Source organism: Panthera leo, chromosome D1, assembly GCF_018350215.1.
Source record: "Panthera leo isolate Ple1 chromosome D1, P.leo_Ple1_pat1.1, whole genome shotgun sequence".
NCBI classification, from domain to species: Eukaryota; Metazoa; Chordata; class Mammalia; order Carnivora; family Felidae; genus Panthera; species Panthera leo.
In genome coordinates this window covers 112,117,649-112,132,691 of record NC_056688.1, presented here as the reverse complement: position 1 = coordinate 112,132,691, position 15,043 = coordinate 112,117,649, and the positions used below count along the sequence as shown (strand labels likewise).

General features: G+C 63.2%; 1 protein-coding gene and 1 long non-coding RNA gene across 3 annotated transcripts in view; one reads left to right on the top strand and one right to left on the bottom strand.

The window, feature by feature from the left end:
* The window catches only part of SHANK2 (SH3 and multiple ankyrin repeat domains 2), a 490,038-nt gene extending 476,881 nt beyond the window's left edge, over positions 1 to 13,157 (top strand). Inside the window, 2 exon segments of the mRNA XM_042904258.1 lie at positions 289 to 2,707; positions 11,983 to 13,157. Of these exon segments, the coding sequence (XP_042760192.1) occupies positions 289 to 2,707; positions 11,983 to 12,547 (2,984 nt within the window). The 3' untranslated portion in view covers positions 12,548 to 13,157.
* On the bottom strand, positions 6,347 to 8,435 carry LOC122199327. Of its 2 annotated transcripts, XR_006193465.1 has the most exons (4): positions 8,133 to 8,435; positions 7,550 to 7,764; positions 6,693 to 6,949; positions 6,347 to 6,456 (listed from the first exon to the last, which is right to left on the bottom strand). It is a non-coding gene; the product is annotated as an uncharacterized LOC122199327 (long non-coding RNA). The 2 variants fall into 2 exon arrangements; XR_006193464.1 differs by having other exon boundaries at positions 7,550 to 8,435.
* Positions 13,158 to 15,043: the final 1,886 nt, after the last annotated feature.

Below are 15,043 nucleotides of genomic sequence, written 5' to 3'. Positions count from 1 at the left end.
CACCTCTGCTCCGGGCACCACAAGCGGAACACCTCAACAGCACGCACTCAGTGGCTCCCAGTGCCTTTCCCCTTTTTCCTTTCTTTTCTTTTTCCCTTTCTTTTCCTTGCGGGGGGGGGGGGGGGCTCGGACGGGCCCCGTAAGCTCCTGGCGTTGTGGCCTGTGCTGTGCTCCGCGAACAAGTGCTCCGCTGTGAGTGTGCAAGACGTAGGGCAGCGCACCGGCCTAGGGGCTTGGTGGGGCGCTGCCGTCACGGCCTAAAGCTGAGTCTGCCTTCTCCTTCTGCAGGAATAACGGAGGAAGAGCGTCAGTTTCTGGCCCCCCCGATGCTGAAGTTCACCAGAAGCCTGTCCATGCCCGACACCTCGGAGGACATCCCTCCCCCGCCGCAGTCCGTGCCCCCGTCCCCGCCGCCCCCTTCCCCCACCGCCTACAACTGCCCCAAGTCCCCGACCCCGAGAGTCTACGGGACCATCAAGCCGGCGTTCAATCAGAACGCCGCCGCCAAGGTGCCCCCCGCGGCCCGCTCGGACACGGTGGCCACGGTGATGAGGGACAAGGGCTTGTACTACAGGAGAGAGCTGGACCGCTACTCCCTGGACTCGGAGGACCTCTACAGCCGCAGCGCCGCCGCCCAGGCCAACTTCCGCAGCAAGCGGGGCCAGATGCCCGAAAACCCGTACTCGGAGGTCGGCAGGGTGGCGAGCAAGGCCGTGTACGTGCCCGCCAAGCCCGCCCGGCGGAAGGGCATGCTGGTGAAGCAGTCCAACGTGGAGGACAGCCCCGAGAAGACGTGCTCCATTCCGATCCCCACCATCATCGTCAAGGAGCCCTCCACCAGCAGCAGCGGGAAGAGCAGCCAGGGCAGCAGCACCGAGATCGAGCCCCAGGCCTCCGAGCAGCCGGGCCAGCTGCGGCCTGACGACAGCCTGACCGTCAGCAGCCCCTTCGCCGCCGCCATCGCCGGGGCCGTCCGCGACCGGGAGAAGCGGCTGGAGGCCAGGAGGAACTCCCCGGCCTTCCTGTCCACGGACCTGGGGGACGAGGACGTGGGTCTGGGGCCGCCCGCCCCCCGCGTGCGCGCCTCCAACTTCCCCGAGGAGGCCGACTTCGGCGAGGAGGGTGGCGCCGAGCCGCTGTCGCTGCCCGCGCCGGGGGCGGCGCCCAGGGAGCCCGAGAACCATTTCGCGGGAGGAGGCGAGGCCGCGGCTCAGGGGGAGGCCGGCAGGCCGCTCAATTCCACATCCAAAGCCAAGGGCCCCGACGGCGGCCCCGCGGTGCCCCCCAAGGGCGGCAGCGCGGCCGGCCCCGAGAACTACGTCCACCCGCTCACGGGGCGGCTGTTGGACCCCAGCTCCCCGCTGGCCCTGGCGCTCTCCGCAAGGGACCGAGCCGTGAAGGAGTCGCAGCAGGGCTCCAAGGGGGAGGCCCCCAAGGCCGACCTCCACAAACCTCTCTACATCGATACCAAAATGCGGCCCAGCGTGGAAGCAGGCTTCCCTCCCGTCACCAGGCAGAACACGCGGGGGCCCCTGAGGCGGCAGGAGACGGAGAACAAGTACGAGACCGAGCTGGGCAAGGACCGGAAGGGCGAGGACAAGAAGAACATGCTCATCAACATCGTGGACACGTCCCAGCAGAGGTCGGCCGGCCTGCTGATGGTCCACACCGTGGACGCCACCAAGACCGACCGCCTGCTGGAGGAAGAGGAAGAGCAGGCCGACGCGGAGGCCAAGCCAGACAGCCCGCTGTCCGAGGTGCCAGAAGGCGCTCCCGAAACCGAAGGTGCTTTACAGATCTCCGCCAGCCCCGAGCCCGCCGCCGCCGCCGCCGCCGCGCCCGGCAGGACCATCGTGGCGGCGGGCTCCGTGGAAGAGGCGGTGATCTTGCCATTCCGCATCCCTCCTCCCCCTCTGGCATCCGTGGATTTGGACGAGGATTTTATTTTTACAGAGCCATTGCCTCCCCCCCTGGAATTTGCAAATAGTTTTGATATCCCCGATGACCGCATCGCTTCCGTCCCCGCCCTCACGGACTTGGTCAAGCAGAAGAAACACGACGCCTCCCAGCCCCCTCCGTTGAACCCCAGCCAGCCGGCCCACTGTGCGGACGGTAAGAAGCCGGCCGGCCTCTCCAACTGCCTGCCCGCCGCGTTCCTGCCACCCCCCGAGAACTTTGACGCCGTGACGGACTCTGGGATCGAGGAGGTGGACAGCCGGAGCAGCAGCGACCACCACCTCGAGACGACCAGCACCGTGTCCACGGTGTCCAGCATGTCCACGCTGTCGTCCGAGGGTGGGGACAACGTGGACACCTGCACGGTCTATGCGGACGGGCAGGCGTTTACGGTGGACAAGCCCCCGGTGCCTCCGAAGCCAAAAGTCAAGCCCATCATTCCCAAAAGCAACGCGCTTTACCAGGACGCGCTCGTGGAAGAAGACGTGGACAGCTTCGTCATCCCTCCCCCGGCGCCCCCGCCCCCGCCGGGCAGCGCCCAGCCTGGGGCCGCGAAGGTGACGCCGCCGAGGACCTCCAAGTTGTGGGGTGACGTCTCGGAGGTCAGAAGCCCGATTCGCTCGGGCCCGAAGGCAAACGTGATCAGCGAACTGAACTCCATCCTGCAGCAAATGAACCGAGAGAAATCGGCCAAGCCGGGGGAAGCACTGGATTCGCCCACGGGCACCAAGCCCGCCAGCCTCGCTCCCAGGTAAGTCCCACGGTCGGCCGGCTTAGACAGAGACCGCCCCCTGCCGGCCTTCCCATCTCGTCCAGTCAGTGCTGACCAGGAAATGCCCTTGGGGAGCAGCCAGAGCGGACGCGCGCGGGCCACACCTGCTACGCAACGCCTGCGTCCCTTTCCCCTCCTCTCCTGGACGCCGGCACAGCCGAGTGCGGACCGCATCCACGCTGGCAGGACGTGGCTCCCCCGCGTAGACACCTGTGATAGAAGGCGGCCAGCCACGGCAGGCCATCCCTGCCCTGGCTTCCAAAGAGGAGCGCTGCTCCCCGCGGTTCCGTGTTCTCCAGGTCCCTGCCGGGACCCCCACCCCTCCCCCCGCCCCGTAAGGCCATTCTGGAGCCTCGCGGAAGCCAAAACTGGTGAGCTCCACCAAGCTGGTGGCGGGGGAGGAACCGTGCCAATGGAGGGTGAGCGGGTCGGGGCGCGCACACGTGCGCGTGTGTGGTGAAGCGTGCACGGATCCTTCTCGCCTCCTCCCGTCGCCGACCGGCCGGAGGGCTGCGGAGGTGCCAGGCTGTGGCTTCACTAGTCAACTCGGAGGGAAATGGCAGCCCCCCTGCCGGCCCTTCCCATGCCGGCTGGCAGGCGTCACGGAAGGAGGCGTCCGGCTGCCCACGGGGTAGCCAGTCACAGTCTGACGCAGAGTTCGAGGTGCTGCCGTCGCGGCTGGGGGTAGAATGTGAGGGGCCGCTTGTGAGGCTCTGCCCAGGCACGCCACGCCCTAGAGCGGGCCGCTGGCTCTCTGCCTGGAGCCTCTGCCCAGACCCTGGGGGTGCCGGGCGCTCCCCCCGCTGTCCCGGGAGCCCGTTGTTTGCTGGCCTCCGCTGACGTCCGCGCCTAGGTGTCACTTTGACTAACCAGTCTTCTCCGTACTCCCGTTGGACAGGCGTTTGACTCACACGTCTTGGGCCGTTAACCAGCAACACCACACCGTGGTTGGGCCTGCACGTGCGGGCCAAGAGCCACAGTTTCCCCAGTTGTCTTTCCGTATGGACGTAAATCAATTTCTCACGTGGCTCGCGTTACACCCGGGAGAAATACCGATTGGCCGGCCGTGGTAGAAAGAAGCGGCACGGTAACACGCCGTCTTCGCGTAGAGAATCCACCACCAACTGTGAGGTTCAAACGGTACCGCCAGTTGAAGACAGAGTCCGCAGAAGCCCCCATTTCTGGTAGACGTCTACACACAACTTCAAATGTTATAAACTCGAAAGTCCTAAAGGACTTAAAAGCGGTCGGTTTTGCTCCTTCCCCTTAGGTAACGGTACAGCTCTTCGTCGCTACCTGACGTGAGAGCACAAGTATTCGGATGCTTTCTCCTCGTGTTCCACACCCTACCGGGTGCTGGCATGTGAGTGAAGCATCTTGAGGACACTGACTGGGGAGCAGGGGGGCAGGTAGGGACTGTACCCATTCCCCAGGAAGAGTGACCGAGACGCCGAGTGGCAGGTCCCCGTGCGCGGCAGGAGGCCGAGCGGGGACTCGGGCTGAGGTCTCCGCCTGGCGCTTCGCCTCCTTAGCCACGTCTGAGCACGGGAGGGTCCCGAGGGAGGAGTCCAGGGCTCAGGCTGCCGAGGCTCCCCTCCCCGGTCCAGGGGCCTCCTCCGTGCCTTCCCCAACCGGGTGAGCCCCCCCGGGGGTCGGGGGCAGCGGGCGTCGAGCTGCGCCTCCCCAGGGCTTCCCCGCCCGCGCTCCCCTAGCGGGGAGGGGCCTCGGGGCACACGTCACCTGGCGGAACCCGCCGGATTTCTGGAGAGCTGCTGCAGGACCGCCTCCAAGCGGTGCTCAGGAGCCAAGGACAGCCGCCCCCGGTCCGTTCTGCTATTTATAACCCAATTCACTCACAACGCGAACATCAGCCGGCACCTACTGAGGCCTCACCAAATGCCGGGCCCCGTGCTCTGCGGGGCCTGTGCTTCTGCCCGGTGAGCACAGGAGCAAACCGGAGGCCGAGAGGGGGAGCGCCTGGCCAGGGTATTCCACCGGAAGGCAGAGAGCCCGACCTCCGACCCAGGGGGTGTCTCAGGGTCCGACTCCTGCACCCTCGGAGGAGCCAGAGAACAGCCTGGGACGAAGGCGCGGCCGGCCAACCTGCCCGCGGGGCTGAGTTCGCCGAGGGTGGCTCGCCTGAGCCCGGCCGCACACCCAAGGCAGCTCTCTGCTGGTCACCAGACGGCCTCCGGCACCGATGAGCACCAGCAGCTGGCTTCCTATCCTCTGCTCTCGGCCAAGGCTGGCACTGACGTCGGTGGCAGCCGATGGCCCCGAGGCCCAAGGACGAAGAGGAAAGTCATGGCCTCTGGGCACTAAACTGGGCACTTTGCCGGCTACCGAGGCTTTGCTGATCCCACGGCCTCACCAGGCAAAGCCCTAAGTGGATGTGGGCTGCTGACAAGGGTGAGGCTGGTGACAGCTGCTGGGCAGGGGAGGGGAGGCCGGGCTGCCCCCTCGCTTGCGGGTCTGTCCCCGGGGCAGGCCTCTCCCCTGCTGGGTCTTGCCTTGGTTGTCAGACCTGGGTATTTGCCCGTTTGGGGAGCAGACACAGCCTGCAAACTCACCCGCCAGGACGCTCCCTGCCACGTCTAAATGCATCTCGAGGCTCCTGCCGGCACGGCCCTGGCGGCGTGAGGCCCGGGCCTGCGATGAAGGGCGTCCTCCTGAGGACAGGGAAAGGTTTTTCTAGGCAGACGGAGGGGCGGCCGTGCGCGCGAATCGCATCCCCACAGAAACGGTGTGGTCTCCCGAGAGAGGGCCGAGTTTTGGAGCTCACCCCTTTGGGGTCACCTGCCCCCTCGGGTCCTTCTTAACAAGTGCGGTGAGACCCTCACTTCTCACCAGAGCCCAGGGTGGGACAGGGGCGACGAGAGCGACAGGCCCTCGCTCACGGGGGACACGTGTGGCCGTTCCCTGAGATCGGAGAGGACACGGGTCTGGGGGTGTCTGATTACGAATACCTGGTAAGGAGGTGAGCGGGCAGCCTTCCCACGTACTATCGTGGGAGGCGCCTCCTCGGACCACCTGGAAACACCCCGCCAGGCAGGCAGTTCAGGGGAAAGGGCGCCTTCGGCCGCCTGGGCTGACTTTTCCAGGAAGCAGCCTCAACTCTGAAGAGAGTGTCAACCTAGATCAAAGGGCAGGGAGTGGGTGAGGACGCGGCAGAGCCCCGGCCGCTCCCGGGAAGCTCAGAGTCAGGGTGCCGGCCCGGCCACCCTCCCTCCACCGCGCTGGAGGGTCCCCACGAGTGGTGTTCTCCCCAGTGGGGGGCGCCTGACATTTTGCCTGAGGTGGCGTGGCGAGGGCAGGCTCCCCCAGGGCAGAGCTGGGAAGCGACGGGACACCATCCTTGGGCCCGGAAGCCTCACTGGCCGGGAGTCCCTGGGCTGCAGTGTGGTAGGAACCAGTGCCAGGCCGGAGGGCCGAGCGGAGCAGGAGGGGTCCACGCCCGCAGGGGCCCGGGCCCTGGGACGCCGGGCAGCAGACGCACGGTTAGTGATCGTCTCTCCTGAGCCTTGGGACCCACCCCCGAACCAGACGACGTTCCAGGTCTCTCCTCTGGGGAGCTGCGCTCGCGAGGGGGAAAACAGACAATAAGGGATGAGACAAACCCAGAGCACAGCTAGTGCCACAAAGGAATGAAAGTATATTCACGAGTCGACTCGGAGTGCGCATGGGCAGGAAGGAGGTGACCGTCCTTGAGGAAGGGACCTTTGAAGGACCTGAAATACGAAAAGGAGCCAGCTGTGTGGAAAACCAGGAGCGGAGCGTCCCAGGCACGGGGGACGCGAGCACAAAGCCCAGAGGCCAGAAAGCGCTCTCCACACCGAAGAAACTGAGGCCCCCGGAGAGGGCTGGCAGGCCGTGGGGGGTGGCGGAACTGCGTTCCGAACAACGGCGGCCATCCCGGGCCTGCTCCAGGCTTAGCCCGACCTCATCTCCGTGTCATGAAGATTACCGGCAGCCAGGCGGCTCTCGTGGTGGCACAGGTACCCTTCAGCAAGCTGCTTCAGGGTCCACGTGCAAAGGCCAGCGGTCCTGCGCTCTGCAGACGAGGGGGTAGATTCGAAGCCCGAGGGCCTCAGGAACGCAGAACAGCTCCGCTGGCCTGAGTTACACGCTGTGGCGCCCCAGACGTCGTTTCCAAAGCGAGATACGCACGCTGCTCTTTGCCCAGCATCCCCATGGCCCCAGAAAGTCAGTCTCACTGTGACCCTGTGTGTGCCGGGAGGAATAAGGACAGCACAAGCTGGTGGGGATCCCCGTCTGGCTCCCGTCCGGAGGGCCTGGCATCAGCTGGGTCCCCAGGCCCCTCCGGATCACCTACCCTTCTCGGTGGGCCCAGCGGTAACGTGGGCCTGGCCCTCCCCGCCGCCCAGACACAGATGGGCTTGTGGGGGGAGGAAAGTCATCCCCTGGAGGCCCCGGGGGTGGGGGTCCAGGCTGCCTGGAGGTGTGAGCAGGGCCCAGTCCTCGGGAAAGCAGCCCTCAAGCTCCTGGCTGCCCTTCCGAGGCCCCCACACGGCCGCCCCCCTGCGTCGGCCCTCGCCTGGCCCCTGCCTCCGGCTCTACGGCGACTCTGCAGTATTGGTCCTGAGAGCCTCCTGGTTTTAAAATAAATCAATTTGGGTTGTTAAAAAATTATCTGGGCCCAGCTGGTCCCAGAGCACAGACTTCAAACCTGGCTCAGTAACAGAAGCTGCTTAATGGCGTTTTCACAACCTCAGTGCCGTCAGGCCGGCTTTATCATCTCGTGGCCCCCGACTGAAGCGTTAAGGGGACGTCGGTGCAGATAATTAGGCGAGTGCTACTCACAGGGGCTCGCGAAATTTGCTTTCGGTGTGTTTTCTCGTAGACCGTATTCCAAGAGGGTTCTCCCGGCCCGGCTGCGGGCTGCCCCTTGCTCATGCGACCTCCCGTTGCAAGTCTGGTCCTTAGGGTCTCTCTTTCCGGTCTGGACGTTAGGATCGGTCCGCGGGAACGCGTCAGGGGGTGAATGCTTCTCCCTGGAACCTGGGTTCCTTCTTGACCTGCTTGGACGTGAATGTTCCGGCGGGAGGACCCAAGGCACCCGCTCACGCACCCGGTCCGGCTCGTGTAACCTCGGACATGTCACTTAACACGCCGATCAGGAAACAAGCTTAACTGTCTCCACCCGCCATCCACACAGCAATGACACTGCACGCCGACTGTGGGCCAGAGCCCGGGGAATGCAGACAGACTGGGGCCCTCGGGGTGCTCAGGGCCCGGGGTGGCTGTGAGTTCTGGGTATCAGAGCCAGCAACAGGCCCCAGGCGTGGAGTCGGGGAGAGACACCGATGGCAGCGCTCGGACCTCGGGCAGGCTTGGTCCTGACTTGGTTCTCCTCCCCGTCCCCCGTGTGTCTGTAACGCCCCACCTGTCGAAACGCTGTGCAGACAGCTCCAGCGCAGACAGCAAACACACCGAGCCGTCGTCACCGAGTGGCCTCTGGCCCACATTCAGTGGTGATTGTTCCGGAGCCAGACGGAATTTGTAAACACGGTGAAAAAGCCACTTGAATCTGCCTCCCCCCATCCCAGGTACCCGGTACTGACTGATGACATAACAGCACGTCTCTGTGTATGTCCCTGGTTAGTTCTCAGTTCTCGCTTTAATTCCGCTTCCATGTGGATTTGATCTAAAAGGTGGCATAGAGAGTGCTGATCCAAGGGAGAGAGAGAGTGTGTGTGTGTGTGTGTGTGTGTGCGCGCGCGCGCGCGTGCGCATATCTGCGTCTGTGTTCCAAACGAGGGCAACAGATTCCTGTGCGTTCCACCCGGGAACCCAGCAGTTGCTTAGCAACGTAATGATCTCTGCAACCAGGAGGACCCGGTGAATACTGTTGGCGTGGGGAACCGAGAGTAACAGAGGTACCAAGGAGGAGGGCAGGATGGGCCGGGCCAGGGCCGGCCTTCACTCTGCCTCTCCGACTCTCCCGGTTACTCTTTCCGGGGCGATATCCCGCAGGGGTCGGGGGCCGGCCCCAGACACGTGGCCAGATCTGATGTCCCCCCATCGGTAGCCGCCGGCCTCTCCTCTCCTACCGTGTAGATTTGCAGCAAAGCACGGGAACCCAAGGGGCGCCCTCCCGCACAGGGCATGTTGATTCGGCCTTCACGCTGCCGGCGCGGAGCCCAACTTGGGGCTCGAACTCATGAACCAGGAGGTCGTGACCTGAGCCCAAACCGAGAGTCAGAGGCTCGACCGCCTGAGCCACCCAGGCGTTCCCCCGTGTTGTCTCTTTCTTGACGGGCTTTCCCTGACGGCGGTCTTCTCTGTACTTCCATGCTCCCAAGCCACAGAAGGCAGGGTTGTGAATTTCCCATTGTAACCACGAAAGCAAGGCCCGTGTTCATCCTCCGCTCTGGGCTGCCGTGTGGACCGCCCACTCGGCCTGCCTCCTGGGCCAGAAAGGACGAGCATCAGTAGATTCTCGGCCAGTGTCCGCACCACTGCTTTCGTTTCATCTGTCGAAAGAAGCTGCTCTGTTTTAATTTTAATTAATTTTGCAGTGTTGTCTCAAGCCATTCCATTCTGTCATTTTCACGTGCTCTCGTGATGGGTGTTAACAGAAGAGGGTCGTGCTGAGCAGAAGTAAGTGCTGCCCGCGAAACTGCCTTGACCTCTGGGGTGTGCTGCTGTCCCTCCCTGCTGCCCACCCGCGTGTGGCGGAGCCTCCTCTTCGCCTCTGACGCTAGACGCAGCCGCCTGCGAGCTTTCCTTCGAAAATGAACACTCCCAGCTAAGTGAGAACGGTTGGGATACTTGCAGTGGGCGAGCGGTGCCGACCAGCGGCCTCTGCTCAGAGACGCCCCCACGCCCTGGCCATGGGGCCCGGGCTTGGGGACGGACTCCCACACCGTACCGCTGTGCCAGGGCCGCCCGGAGCCGGGGTCCTGGGCGCCGTCGCCACGCATCACCTTGGGAGAAGGCACCCCGGGACTGTTGCCGCGAGGCAGCGCCCGAGCAAGGGGGCTCTTGTGGGAGGCTCGCCCACTCTCCACGGCACGGCTGTCCTCCCCCAAAGGTCCTTGGCCCGAGTTACCAACTCGGATCGCCTCTGGATGGAGCAGCCTTGCGTTGACTCGTGATTTCATCTCCACCATCTTGGCTTAATTGCTGTTATCGCAGCAGAACGAACGGGTCTTCCCCTGAACAGATGGGCCCTGCCGCTGTGCCCCACCACCGGGGGGCAGGCGGAGAGGCCGCGCTAAAGAGCACCCCACGGCGTTAGCCGCGGCCCAGGCTGGCACCGGAGTGGGCTCTCTCCAACCCGCTTGGGCACCAGAATCTGCAGGCTTCTCCTTAAATCTCTGCTGCGTCCACAGCCGACCCCTCCCTCGGGAACCCAGATCTAGATACGGGAGGTGCTGGTTCCCTCTCCCTGCATGGGGGGCCGGACGCCAGCAGGGCTCCTCCCCCTTGATGCTGAGTAGCCCAGCCTGGCAGTAGCAGACGGGCGGTCTTTACCCTCCAGTATAACCGGCACCCACAGCCCCCGGGGCTTCTCGACCGGGTTAACAGACCCCACCTGGGGCGCCTGACCCCCAGGAAGCTGCCTGTGGACGGGGCGGGGGTGGGGGGGGTCCCTCGACGACTGCTGCTCCAGCATTCCATGCTTAAAGCCACAACAGCTGCCACCGAGTGGGGAAGTGCCACGAGGCTTAGAGGCCTCGAGGCAGCCGACTGGTGGTTATACCCAACTCTATCAGTGGCAGAGAAAACAAACAGCAGCAAAAGGAAAGCTGAGGCAGAGAGCGGGCAGAGCGGGCCGCATGCCCAGCTCACCCCTCCCTTCATAGAGGCCCCCCCGATCCCTGTCCTTGTCTGTTTTCACCGCCCACCATGTTAGCACCTGTGCCACTCTCCCCGTGCTCCCAAGCAGGCCCCCGCTCTCGCCGGCTGGGAGGGAGGGGACCCCAGCTCACACATGGAGACAAAGGCTCACAACGTGCACCCACTGGTGTTTGGCCGGGATCTTTCCGGAAGGGGGCGGGTGGTCCATCCACACTCCCGTGAATGAGCCCAAAAGGCAAGAAACCCACAGCTGCTCTCGCCGCCTCCCCAGGGGCTGTGGCTGTCCCTGGGCAGCGGCACGGATATGCCTTCAGTTTGGGGGCAGCAGGGAAGAGGGTGAACCGGGGGCCAGACGGCCTGCTGCGGGCCCTGGCCAGGGCGGGGCTGCACCTAATAAGGCCCCTCTGTACAGGCGAGCACACAGACCAGAGCCTCCTCTGGTAGCACGATGCAGCCTCGTCACCCCCTCAGTGCCAGTGCAGGTGGAACCTCAAAGATGAGGCTGCCCCCGGCCCGGCCGCTGGGCTGCACCTGCCACAACAGGAAGGGCACGGGGGGGACTCCCGCTGCCACTCGGGACAGCGGGGTTCCTTTCAGATCGCTGCTTCTTTGCCAAGCATCAGACACCACCAGCGAGCCTCTCACGCTGGCTTCACGCGGGGCTGAGACCGCCTGAGCGAACCACCCCATTCTGCGGCAAAATGGCCCCGCCGACGCTGGGCAAAGTCACAGCGCTCGGGCCCAGTACAGGTCGCGTCTTGGCAAATCGCTCCTTGCTTGCTCTCAGGGTCCGTGGACGGTTTCCTCAAACCCCAAGTGCCCCCAAGCTAGGTGTGGGGCTGCCCACTCACTGCAGCAGGGCCAGCCTGCAGGGGCCCTTCCCCGCCCTTGTCCCTTCAGGCCGAAAGGCTGAAGGCCTGACAGGCAGCTGGGAGAGACAGTCTCCCCCGAAGGGCGCTCTACCTTCTTTCTACCTGCCCGAATGGAGGCAAAAGACGTCCTTGCCTCCCGCTGGCGATCTACCTGTGATGTCCCCAGACACATCGCACCCAGGGAGCAGGACCTCGTTCAGGCCCCGACCTCAGGTCTTCGAGGGAGCCCTTAAAAGCGCCTCAGTGGCCATCCTCGTCTGGCCCTCACCGCTCCCGCGGCACAGGCGCACCCCCCAACAGGCAGCCGCCCCCCCCCCCCCGCCCCCGCGCAGGGCCAGGTGGGTGGGCAGCCTCGGTGTGTGTGCTGTGGTGTCTTCTCGGAACTCTGCCTCCCGCCCCCTTCCTCCCTGCCCCGGTCCTGGCGTGGCGCGTCGTCCGCTCACTTGCCAGTGCACCTGCCCTCAGCATGTCTCCCGCCCCCTCCTCGGCGACCCGCGTCCCGCAGGCCCCGCACCGCGACCCGGCTTGTGACGCTCTTCTCTCTTGTTGCCGTTTCAGAAGCCCAGAGGTCATGAGCACCGTCTCAGGTACACGGAGCACAACGGTCACCTTCACGGTTCGCCCGGGGACCTCGCAGCCCATCACCCTGCAGAGCCGGCCCACAGACTTTGAGAGCAGGACCTCAGGAACGAGGCGCGCCCCGAGCCCCGTGGTCTCGCCAACGGAGATGAACAAGGAGATTCTGCCCGCCCCCCTGCCCGCTGCCGTCCCTTCCCCCACGCTCTCAGAGGTCTTTAGCCTTCCAAGCCAGCCCCCGGCCGGGGACCTGTTTGGCTTGAACCCAGCGGGACGAAGCAGATCGCCGTCCCCCTCCATACTGCAACAGCCAATCTCAAATAAGCCTTTCACGACTAAGCCTGTGCACCTGTGGACTAAACCAGACGTGGCGGACTGGCTGGAAAGTCTCAACTTGGGTGAGCATAAAGAGACCTTCATGGACAACGAGATTGATGGCAGTCACCTACCAAACCTTCAGAAGGAAGACCTAATCGACCTTGGGGTGACTCGGGTCGGGCACAGAATGAACATAGAAAGGGCTCTGAAACAGCTGCTGGACAGATAAGGGTGGCTGCTCCTTTACCTTCACAGACTCCTTGTTATAAGTAGAGATGGGCTTCTACTGAAATATGCAGGCGGCCAAGCACGGTCTGTGAGCGCCAACCCCATTCCACGGGTTCGTCTCCCGGTACCCAAAGAAACGCCGAGTGTGTCCGGGTGTGGCTGAGCGAAAGCCTGGCGGCTCCCCCACTCTGCACGGGGGCTTCACGGGCTGTTTCTGTGCAGCAGGGGACAAGGGGAGGGAGTCCTGCCACCACGGAAAAAGTGTCACGGCCTGCCTCGCGGCGTGCAGGTGACCTCCCTTTGCCAGGTCCCAGGGACGCCCCCGCCGGTTTAGCGCGGGAGCCCGGCTCTCGCAGGCAGACACCGGTGCGCTCCACATACCTCCTGAGACCTCCCTCCTCTGCTTTCCGGGCAGCTCCCGCCCCCACCCCCAGGCCCGCCTCAGTTCGCGGCCTCCGGGAGGACACTCGATGCTCACTTGCTCCTTTCTTTCCTGCACTTGGCTTGCGGTAAGCCACCCCAGGCCTGTCTCTCCGGTGCCCCTCGTTGGGCCCCAGAGGTAGAGAATCTGTTTTTTTCCTTTGGATTCTTTACCCCGCCTCCTCCCGCGATGTGCATCCGTGGTTCTCTGGCCAGGAAGTTCCTGGCCGTGGTGGGGAATCTGATGGGATCGTGCCCGGCTTTGCTTAGCTTTCTTTCTTTCTTTCTGCAAATCTATTAGCATAATTCCAAAGTGGTCAAACAGATGTCACGTGGAGTTAGTCAAAGCACAAAGTCACGATTCCGAGCAGGAGGGGAGGCCCGGCCCCGGGAGCCAGCCGGTGCGCGGCCGCCTGGGTCTCTTCTGGGGGAAGAGCGGGGAGTTGTCCGCCGAGCGTCCCCGGCGCGGTGAGAAGGGGATTCTCTGCCTTTCGCACGTTTTTAAAATGGAAAGCGTGTCTCGTTCTGCAAAGATCAGAGCAGGTGAGCGTCCACTTGACCACGAGGGGGAGACACAAGGCTAATGGCGGGCATGTGCTGCTGTGGGGGAGACGGCATCTTCCCCGGGTGCCGGGTGGGGCACAGTGACCTCTGTTCTGAGCCCGGCCAAGGGTAAGCATCTCTGCCGAGACCGCCCCTCTGCTCTCTGAGGCCAGGGAACCCCACCCGTCTGGCCGGTACGACAGGCTTTTTGAGAACCCGGTGGCTGAGGCGTCCGTCCACACAGGACCCAGGGTCCAGAACACGCAGTGGGCTGCAGGCTGAGGGTGGGAGCAGACACATGAAGAAAGGAAAGACGGGGAGGTTTCCCGGGCTGCACCAGGCAGGCCCCTCTCTCGCGAGGTTTTCTCGAGTCGCGCCCATTCTCTTCCCTGGAGTCCCCTCCCCTGTGACAATACCTCCAATTTCCAAGGGAGGTTACCACCTGCACAGGGGTCACCGGACATCCAGCCAGGCTTCCAGCACATTCTCCCACACTTGGAAGAAACTCGAACAGCAGGTTTTGGCTTTTATTATGATTTCAGAACTAGCCTAGCCCATCTCTAATTATAAAAACATGGTATTTTTTTTTCCTTTCTTTTCTTTACGCTCACAATCAAGTGTCTGATTAGGTCTGGAACAGCTCTAGAATGAACACGTAAAATTTAGCAATTTAAAATCTCTTTCTTTACTGCAAGTTTAAATAGTTGTACAGATAGTTTATAAGCACAATATTTTAAGAAAAAAAAAAGTGGCTGGTCTACTAGGCAGCCTTTGTGCCACTTCAGTGCTAGAAAGTTAAAGAAAAAAAAAAAAAACTTTTGTGATTTAATAATACTATTTCTGTGGAATTATAAAAGTATGACCTTTTTAAATCAACCTTATTTGGATGCATCTGAACCAGCAGAGCTGTGTTATATTTTCTATCTTTGCTAGAACTTCGTCATCGAAGGACAATTATTTCTTCAGAAGTGGTTACAATTCACGATGCAGCGGTTTCTCCAAAAACAAACACGCACCCTCCCCCCCCACCCACACACACACACACACAGACACACACGCACAGTTTTTCCAGCCACGTGCCCCCGAATTGGAAACTGAGTTCCGGCCCTTCCTCCGTTCCAAACCCCTCTGCAGTCAGACTGGACCTGCACGCCCCACCCCTACTTGAAGTCAGTTGAACGTGAAGGCGCTTCTCCCCCCCCCCAGCCCCCCCCCCCCCGTGCCCTTGCCGTCTCTCCGTCGTGGGGTGCGCCAGGACGCCGTGGGTGGCCTGCTGAGGCCGCCTGCTCGTTCACAAAGTGTAAAGGTGGTGGTTTGGCCATTATTCGTCTTCCATTTGGTGAGATTGCCAAATTCAGTCAGTACACCGCCTCACCGCGGCCCTTCTTTCTTCTACCTACTGCTGGCATCACCTCCGTGGCCAGTGCCAGGCGACACGCCGGGGCGAGGTGCGAGTGAGGGAAAGGCGCTGCTGGGTTGCCACCGGTGGCTGTAGAGCCACTGGACCCTGGCGGCCGGGCGGTGAGGGTGGCTG